The 10,146-nt window shown below is 56.0% G+C and overlaps 1 gene segment (V, D, J or C); it reads left to right on the forward strand.

Annotated features, from left to right (window-relative positions):
- Positions 1-6: 6 nt before the first annotated feature.
- Positions 7-3,929, forward strand: LOC120859334 (the record flags this gene model as incomplete). The annotated part of the segment is given in 6 exon segments: positions 7-46; positions 124-453; positions 704-1,018; positions 1,151-1,483; positions 3,456-3,571; positions 3,657-3,929. Coding segments are annotated over 6 exon segments (1,143 nt in total), but the record flags the coding sequence as incomplete, so codon positions are not given.
- Positions 3,930-10,146: the final 6,217 nt, after the last annotated feature.

Consider the following 10,146-nt stretch of genomic DNA (forward strand, 5'->3'; position numbering starts at 1 on the left):
CCCAAGGGAGGAAAGACCGTCGGGACCGTGACGGTGGGCACTCCAAGTGAGTCGGGCCTGTCCTGTGGTTGGGTGCCGGGGGGGAGGGTCCAGGCCCCGCTGACCGCTTGTCCTTCTCTGCAGTGGAAGCGTTGTCCCCCGTCGTGAGTGTCTTTGTCCCGCCTCACAACAGCATCTCTGGTGATGGCAATAGCAAGTGCAGCCTCATCTGCCAGGCCACTGACTTCAGCCCCAAACAGATCTCCTTGTCCTGGTTTCGTGATGGGAAGCGGATAGTGTCTGATATTTCTGAAGGCCAGGTGGAGACTGTACAGTCCTCACCCACAACATACAGGGCCTACAGCACACTGACCATCACGGAGCGAGAATGGCTCAGCCAGAACGTGTACACCTGCCAGGTGGAACACAACAAGGAAACCTTCCAGAAGAATGCGTCCTCTTCATGTGCTACTGGTGAGTGCAGCCCTGGTTGGGGGTCGCTCACCCTCAGGTCTGCAGACACTGCCCCGGATGTGCCAGCTGCTCCTGAGCCTTGGCTTCCCAGAGCGGCCAAGGGCAGGAAGGGCTGTGCAGGGTGGCTGGGGGCCAGCGCCCCTCCAACAGGGCCCCAGCTCACAGGGGACTCAGCCAAGTAGGCCCTGCTCTTTGGGCGGACCTCTCCCTTCACCTGATTTCACTCCAAACAACTCTCTCCCACCTCCAGTACAACCATCTCCCATCGGGGTCTTCACCATCCCCCCATCCTTTGCCGACATCTTCCTCACGAAGTCAGCCAAGCTTTCCTGTCTGGTCACAAACCTGGGCTCCTATGATGGCCTGAACATCAGCTGGTCCCGTCAGAATGGCAAGGCCCTGGAGACCCACACTTATTTTGAGAGACACCTCAACGACACCTTCAGCGCCAGGGGTGAGGCCTCAGTCTGCTCAGAGGACTGGGAGTCCGGAGAGGAGTTCACGTGCACAGTGGCCCACTTGGACCTGCCCTTCCCAGAAAAGAGCACTATCTCCAAGCCCAAAGGTAGGCCCTGCCCCGCCCCTGCCCTCCACCCCAGACTCTCCCATGGCTTCCAGGGTCTGAGGACAGCAGGCAGAGCCAGGAGAGGACCCATGCTCCCCGATCTCACCACTGTGCCCCACTCCCCCACCGCAGACGTCGCCATGAAACCGCCGTCCGTGTACGTGCTGCCTCCAACGCGGGAACAGCTGAGCCTGCGGGAGTCAGCCTCCGTCACCTGCCTGGTGAAGGGCTTCGCGCCCGCGGACGTGTTCGTGCAGTGGCTGCAGAAGGGGGAGCCCGTGGCCAAGAGCAAGTACGTGACGAGCAGCCCGGCGCCCGAGCCCCAGGACCCCAGCGTGTACTTCGTGCACAGCATCCTGACAGTGACCGAGGAGGACTGGAGCAAAGGGGAGACCTACACCTGCGTCGTGGGCCACGAGGCCCTGCCCCACATGGTCACCGAGCGGACCGTGGACAAGTCCACTGGTAAACCCACCCTGTACAACGTGTCCCTGGTCATGTCTGACACAGCCAGCACCTGCTACTGATGCCTGGTCAGAGCCCCCGGGTGACCGTTGCTGTGCGCGTGCATGAGTCTGACCATGCCAATGCGTGAGATGTTGCCTTTTATAAAAATTAGAAATAAAAAGATCCATTCAAAAGATGCTGGCTATGAGTGAGCAAAGCTCTCCCTGCTAGGTGCGTGGCTGTCTGCCCTCACCTTGCAGACCACCCTCCATCATCCACACCCCCGCCTCCCCACTCGCTTCCAACCCACACCCGAGAGCCCCGGTGCTCCTTGTGGGATGCTCACAGCAGGCCGAGCCCATGCTCGCTGCGCCTCTAGTCACTTCCATGGCCACACTGGGGGCACACGGGTGTGCAACACACACACATGCACACAGTCACGCGCATACGTGTAGAGAGACGCATGTGCACGCACATGGACAGAGACATGGGCACGTGTGACACAGACATGTATGTGATGGACCTGGGTGAGCAGGCACACACACAGACATGGACACATGAACATGTGGACACACAGACACACATGCACACGCACACTCACACCGAGCACACACAGTCACAGCCACTCACAGGCACGTGCACGTGGGCACTCACACATGCGTGTGCGTGAGGACAAGCCACAGACATGTAGACATACCCGCACAGATGTGCACATGCTCACGCACACACACACATACACTGCGCACACCCAGGCTCGCACACTCGGACCCCAGCCCTTGCACACCCTTGGCCACTCACTGCCCTGTCTGGCGGGGTCCCTCTGCACCACACCCATGCTCTGCTTGTCCCTCTGTCTCAGCTTGGAGGTACACCTGGGAGCCGACCCAGCCTGGACTCCTCCACAGCCCCCAGCCCCAGCCCCAGAGCAGGGTGCACAGAGGGCCACTCTGGGCCTGGCCAGAGGCAGCTCCTCAGGAAACTCAGGGCCCATGTCCAGGAGGGATGCTTCTCCCAGTCCAGGCCCTTGTGAAGGTGGCAGGGCCCCAGTTCTCCCCTTTCCCTGTGAAGAGACAGACTCAGGCACGTCCTGACAGACCGGGCCATGCCTGGGAGGCCCCCCTTGGAGCAGGCAGCTGCAGGGCTGCACGTGAACCTGGAGTGGTGGGCACTGAGCCGACGGCGAGCGGGTCTCCTCTGCCGACCACACCAGTGCCCCTTCAGACTGACTCCCGACCTCCCCTACATCCTGGCTCTCTAGGGACCAAGGGCCCATCAGTGTAGCGGCTGCAGACCTAGGTGACTGTCCTAAGCCTTTGTCCCAGTGTCACTCTTCCTGGGCCTCAGATGTCTATCTGGCCTCCTGATCCCACAGCTGTGAGTCCTGCAGTCCAGGCCCCAGCCAGGGCCCCACACGGCCTCTCTCATCCATGCCTTGGCTCCAAGATGGAGAGAGATGGAGGCCAGAGGGATGGGCCCCTTGGCACAGGCGGCCATCTGCCCCCAGGGCTTGTCCTCGCTGGCTGGGGAGCCCACCCCAAACCACCAGAGACAGGATGCCCCACCACCACTGTCAGGCCCCCGTGGCCCCTCGACCTCCAGAGGAGTCAGGAGCCTGGGGCCACCCCCCGCCTCCAGCTCAGTGAGACCCTACCCTGGTGTGTGTGTGTGCGTGCTGTCTTGCTCTCTGCCACCCCGGCGCTCCTTAGGCCAGGCACTCAGGGTCACTGCTTGGCTCAGCCTCAGTCACGCTCTGCCCCTGCTGGCTGTGGAGGCGGCCAGGGGCCTACCACGCCTGGCCAAGACGCTGCCTGACCAGGCCCGGAGCTCCCCGCTGCCCCGGGGGTGTGGGGAGGCAGGCACACGCCTGCTCGCCTGCCCGCTTGCTTCTGCAGTCCCCCAGCCCTTCTGGCGAGTCAGCGCAGCCGAGGGGGGCCAGGGCAGGCTCTGTGGGCAGCTCTGCCGTGCTGACCCTGTGCCCTGTCTCCCACAGAAGGGGAGGTGAGTGCCGAGGAGGAAGGCTTCGAGAACCTCAACACCATGGCCTCCACCTTCATCGTGCTCTTCCTCCTGAGTCTCTTCTACAGCACCACAGTCACCCTGTTCAAGGTAGGCCGCCTGGCCCCGGGGAGGGGGTGAGGCCGCAGACCCCCAGGGCCCCTGTACCCACTCACACTGTCTCTGCCACCTGCAGGTGAAGTGACGGCTGGCCAAGAACACGGGGCACCAGAGATGGAACAAGGGGGGCTGCCTTGGGGCCAGGCCCCTGGCCGATGTGGCTTGTTCGCTTGTACTGAAATCTTCCCCGCATCCTCTCCAGCTTCAAGCTGTAAGAAACTGGCTTTTCTCGGAGCGGCTGAGTGCCATGGCCAAGCATGGAGCCCGCAGTTATAGGCCCCACCTGGCCCTGCTTTGCAATGTCGCATTTGTGGCCTTGAAATAAACAAGGATACTTTATCTTATGAAACCGCTTCCTCGTGAGGGATTTTTTTTTTCTCCCCAAGCCACACTCCTGTGTGCTACATATCCTGAGTGCTGAACCCATTACTGACGGGAAAGGGACGTGTGTCTCCTCCCAGGCCAGTGGTGCTACGCAGGGGCGGTGTCTTGGGGCTGGTCCAGATAGACGAAGATGGCCGAGTTGCAGAAGATCCCAGGACTGGTTTCCCAAGGTGGCCTGAGCTGGGGCCGCTGTGTGCATCCATGAGGACCCTGCCACAAGCCCCAAGGACACCCTATCCCTCTCTGCCACCATTCCTGGAATCCCAACCACGGGAGGGCTTGTCCAACCTTGGGTGTGCGTGGTGTGTCCAGGAGGGACTCAGGAGGAGGGCCGGTGTGTGTGCAGCCATGCTGCACCCTGCAGGAGCGTGAGGCTTCACCTGCCGGCCAGAAGACAGTAACTAAAGGGCGAAAGGAAGTCTCAGGTGAAGCTGCAGGGAGGGCACAGGACTGGAGAGGCATGGAGGAAAGGCCTGGAAAGAAGGGGCAGCTGGCGGCAGGGCAGGGGAACAAGGAATTAGCCCTCGGAGATAAGCTGCACGGGTCCAGGTAGAGGCTGACAGGGGCGGCGGCACACGCAGGCCCTGGGGAGGTCCAGGCTAGCTGTGGCAGCAGCAGCCAGGGTAGGGTGGGCAGTGGGACCAGAGACGAGGCCCCTGGGGCCAGAGGAGGGAGCCAGGTGAGGGTGACCTGGCTCTCCAGGGAGGCAGTTTCAGGGGCTGGAGGGGGACTGGGGCTTCCCAGGATGCCTCTCGTGGGGCTGCCAGGGGCCTGACAGTGACTGTCCAAGGGAGTGGGAGTGGACCTGGTCCCCAGAGAAGGCCGCCTCCCAGCAGTAGGCTCCTGGAAGGCATTTCTGGTTAAATGGTGTCCTTTGCTGCTGGGGTCCAGCCCTGGTGGATCCAAGGTAATTCAAAGCGGGGACAGAGTAGGCGAGGAAAAAACTTATTTATTTATAAATATAAGATTAGATTAGGAAGAAATAGTGTAGTAGGAAGATTTAGTGGAGAAAAGAGGCTGAATAACTTGGTTTATGTGGAAAGCCAATGAAGTTCCAGACAAGGAGCTTGCACCATCTATGTTAGGCCACTGGCGTCCTCTCGAATAGTGGGGGGTGCCCCGCCTTGGGCTCCCCCTCGCGTGGATCTTAGAATCTGGGGCAAGTAAGTAGACATGGCGTGCCTCCATGCCCCAGATGGGAATTCAGCCTGAAATTAGAGTAAAGAGGAGACATGGGGGAAACCAGTCCTTCCAATGACTGGCCCGGCCTCTATTGTTTAGAAAGGCCTTTTATACCTTTTAGATTGTACATAGAGATCAATGGATAATACAAAATTATGCAGCATTAGCAGCCCAGACTCTTATCAAAACCGGGCTTTTCTCTCTGCATCCCTAGTTGTACACACAAGTCTTAGGTGATTTACATCATCTTCTGGCCAAAAGGCCTATTAACATTTTACAGCCTTTTTTCTGATAAAGGTTTGTCAACTACAAGACTTATTTGTGTTGTTGTTCTCAAAATCTGGTGCCACTCTCAGAAAGCACACATTCTTACATAGCAAACGTACAGCAGTTTATAACAAGTAAAAGGAGAACAGTGATTTACAACAAAAGAAAAGTAATTAACTCGAAAATCTAGTGTTGCTAACATCAAAACTACTATATACCTTTTTCCATATCCCGATTACATTGATTAACATCCTCCCAGGTGCCTAAAAGATAAAGATTATGGAGGCCTGGCAGCAATCATTGAGTCAACAGTAAAATCCGTCACCAGAATGATCTTTAGCTCTTTAGAAAAGGCTCTGTATCTTTAAGATGCTTTAAGCTTTGTGCCTCTCACGGTTGGGGGCTGTAAGCAATTCACAAGCTGTAAGAGGTCCGGGGGGGGGGGGGGGCGGGGGGGACCGGTTAGGCAAGCTAGAGAGTTATCAGAGGGGGTTTTAAGCCAAGACATTCTTTTGCAGGAGACTGAAACCCTGAATTAACTTTTTCCAGAGAGTGTCAGAAAAGTAGAAAAGTACAATAAGGCAGGCAGATTCTTATTTTGTGGGGTTCATGCTCAGGAAATACCAGGGGGAAACCCTGAGGCCTGATTCACCTTGCCCATCAAGCCTCTGCCGCATGACCTTGTCACGGGTGGGATTCCTCACGCTGGCTCCTGGCACTTTGCGGCCCAACCCATCAGGCAGGGGAATGTTGGGTAAGGGGCTCCACGGCAGGCAGGGTACCTCCAGTGGTGGGGAGGGGGGTGGCTCTCACCAGGCCGAGGGGCTCAGGCCAGAGGGCCGTGACCACAAAGAAGCACAGGCCAGGTGTCAACAACAGGAGCTGGCTCTCTCCCAGCGTGATGCAGGGACCCATGGTCCAGGTATCAGCAGGGCTGGCTCCTTCTGGGGCTCCGCGGGGAGTGCGTTCCCTGCTCCTGGCAGTTCTCAGCACCTATTTGAATGTATTTCACTCAGAGCCTATCAACTGCTCACTTATATTCATTTTCAAAGTCGATGTTTAAGAAATTAATCTGTCTTAGGCGCATTGTATCAGTGCATTCCTACACTCTTTACTGAGTCACTCCTTCAAGGTGGTTAAGCTGAGGCCGTGCACAGGCCTCGTGCATGGTGGGTATGCTCACAGTCGCAGCTGGCTGGCTCCCTCCTGGCGATGAGGCAGTTTTCTCAGTGTGGCGCCTTCACTGCAGAATGTTCAGGGCCGCCTTTCAGGTACCCATCCCAGGACAGACTTGGGGTGAAACGTGGGCATTCGCCGTGAGTTACTCTGGTTACACTACTAGCTGGGGGACTGAGAGTGTGCCCAGTGGGGTGGGAGTCAGCAGGGCCTGGGACCATCTGGAGGGACAGTCTCTGCTCTGAGTCCCCAGGCTGGGGGGTCTCCTGGGACTGCCCGCAGCTGGGGATGCACAGGCCTGGCTTCTGCTGCCTGGCCAGTGGGCAGGTCATGAGTCAGCACAGCGAAGGGATTCGGAGGAATCTGCCCAGGTCAGAGAGCCCACGGGACATGCCAGGGACCAGGTGCCGAGCTGCAAGAGGCAGGAGCCGGTGCAGCCAGACTTGCTGCCCCAGGACGTCTGCACAAACCCCCTCAACTTAACACCTGGTTACTTCTCGATAAGCCCAACATAAGCTGAAAGTAGTTTGAAATTCCATTTAATGTGCTTCACAGGCCAAACACCAGGGCTTATCTTTACCTGCCTTAAAAGGCTCCGAACACTTACATTAACTGACACTTGGGTAAAATCATCTAACTCAAGCCTTGTCGTTGCTCCATTGCTCAGTCCTGTCCAGATTTTTGCGACCCCATGGACTATAGTACACCAGGGTTTCCTGTCCATCACCAACTCCCAGAGTGTGCTCAAACTCATGTCCATTGAGCCAGTGATGCCATCCAACCATCTCATCCTCTGTCGTCCCCTTTGCCTCCTGACCTCAAACTTTCTCAGCATCAGATTCTTTCAAATGGGTCAGCTCTTCACATCAGGCGGCCAAAATATTGGAGCTTCAGCATCAGTCCTTCCAATGAATATTCAGGACTGATCTCCTTTAGGTATTGACTGGTTGGATCTCCTTGCAGTCCAAGGGACTCTCAAGAGTCTTCTCCAACACCACAGTTCAAAAGCATTGATTTCTCAGCACTCAGCCTTCTTTATGGTCTAACTGTCACAACCATACATGACCACTGGGAAAACCATAGCTTTGACTAGACAGAATTTGTCATCAAAGTAATGTTTCTGCTTTTTAATATGCTGTCTAGGTTGGCCATAGCTTTCCTTCCAAGGAGCAAGCGTCTTTTAATTTCATGGCTGCAGTCACAGTCCGCAGTGATTTTGGAGAACAAGAAAATAAAGTCTGACACTGTTTCCGTTTTTTCCCCATCTATTTACCCTGAAGTGATGGGACCGGATGCCATGGTCTTAGATTTTTGACTGATGAGTTTTAGGCCAGCTTTTTCACTCTCCTCTTTCACCTTCACCAAGAGGCTCTTTAGCTCCTCTTTGCATTCTGCCATTAGAGTGGTATCATCGGCATGTCTGAGTTGTCAATATTTCTCCTGGCAATCTAGATTCCAGTTTGTGACTCATCCAGCTGGGAATTTCATATGATGTACTCGTCACATAAGTTAAATATGCAGGGTGACAATATACAGCCTAGACACACTCCTTTCCTGGTTTTGAACCAGTTCATTGCTCCATGGCCAGTTCTAACAGCTGCTTTTTGACCCGCATCCAGGTTTCTCAGGAGGCAGGTAAGGTGGTCTGTCATTCTCATCTCTTTAAGAGTTTTCCACAGTTTGTTGTGATTCACACAATGGTTTTTACATAGTCAGTGAAGCAGAAGTCGATGTTTTTCTGGAATTGTTTCACTTTTTTTTTTCTATGATCCAATGGATGTTGGCAATTTGATCTCTGGTTCCTCTGCCTTTTCTAAACCCAGCTTGTGCATCTGGAAGTTCTCAAGCCTATGTTATTAATGGAAGTGCAGATCGTCTGGTGTAATTTACTGAATACTGAACGCAAAAAAAAAAAAAAAAACACAGAGCGGTTGTCAGGGTCCAGGGTGGCTGTGAGTGTGAGTTGCTCACCCTCCTGAGCACTGGAGGTCTCGGCTGCAGCCACTGCACTGTCCAGCTTCCACAGCAGACTGCATATCGCCAGGTGGGAAAAATCCGAGATTCGAAGTGCGGTTTCTCCTGAGCGTGCATTGCTTTCACAGCATCGTAAAGTCAAAGAGTAAACAATGAATCATGAGTCCGGGACCTTCTGTATGAGATGGGTTTGTTTTTACATCAAGGGGAATCAGTCTTCAACCCCTACTCTGTGAGAAGTGAGGTCTATTTGTCTGAATTCCTCAAGTGACCACTGCCCAGCCCGCTCAGGTTGAATTTCCCTAAAGACTGTTTCTAGGAGACTGTTTCCCTGCTGTCCGATGGCTCAGGTGCTTCACATCAACAGGGACCACTTCCCGCATCCACACTTAGATGTTCAGTGAAGTTTGGGGTTCAGAAGGTCGCTGTGTGCTAGAGAGTATCCTTTTTCTCAGCAGAACTTTGTAATAAAGACAGAATTGGGAGCAGGTTCAGATAAGACGCATTTCCCGTGGTTTTTAATGAGGAGATTTGCCAGAGGGCAGTTAGTCACCAGGACTCTTTGAGACTCGGGGCAGGAACTCAGGCCCACAGCACGTACCCAGGCAGCCAGGCCCCAGGGACATCTGCCCAGGCTCTCCTCTCCCAGAGAAGCAGTGCTGCCTGCTCAGCAGAGACAGGGCCTCTGTTTGAGGGTGGCAAGCATGCCTCGGCCTATGAGATGCACTAGGGAAGTTAAGTCGCCAGCAAGCTTTTCGCCCAGAGTGGAGGGTGGCAGTGACTGATGGCTGGGAGAAGGGCCAGCTGGGCCTGATGTGGGGACGGAGGCATCGGGCACCCAGGGGAAGGGGCAAGAAGGCTCCCAGGAGGAGAAGCGGGAAGAGGCTGGGAGGGGCGAGCCCAGCTGGGCAGCGTCCGCAGACCAGGGGCTTTAGCCAAAGCCACGGGTCCGGGATCCTACCCTTTTGCGTCAGAACCACTGGGCTTTCAGGTCTGTGAGGGCAGCCCTGGGCTGCCCACAACAGGCTTGAGCTGGGCTGAGCTGGGCTGGGCTGGGCCAACCGGGTGAGCTGGGCTGAGCTGAGCTGAGCTGGGCTGAGCTTGGTTAAGCTGAGCTGAGTTGGGTTGATCGGGGCTGAGTTGAACTGGGCTGAGCCAGGTTGAGCCAGGCTGGGCTGAGCTGGGTTGAGCTGAGCTGAGCTGGTCTGAACTAGGTTAAGCTAAGCTGAGTTGGGTTGATTGGGGCTGAGCTGAACGGGGCTGAGCTGAACGGGGCTGAGCTGGTTTGAGCTGGACTGTGCTTGGCTGAGTTGGTTTGTCCATGGTGGGCTGAGACAGGTCCAGCAGAAAGGCACTGCCTGGGCTTGACTTGGGGCAAGCTGATGAGATGCTTTGGGCTTGCTTAACCTCTGCTGAGCATGGTAGGTCTAGCTGGACTGAGCTGGCCAACACTGGGCCTGACCTCAGTGACCTAGTTGTATTGAGGACTGACAGGGCTGAGTGTGCACTGGTCTCACAAATGGCCACAGACCCCCGGGCCAGACCCCAAGTGGCTGAGCCGCGGGTAGTGAGGGTGGGCTGGC

This window comes from Oryx dammah, unplaced genomic scaffold (genome assembly GCF_014754425.2).
Source record: "Oryx dammah isolate SB20612 unplaced genomic scaffold, SCBI_Odam_1.1 HiC_scaffold_611, whole genome shotgun sequence".
NCBI lineage: Eukaryota > Metazoa > Chordata > Mammalia > Artiodactyla > Bovidae > Oryx > Oryx dammah.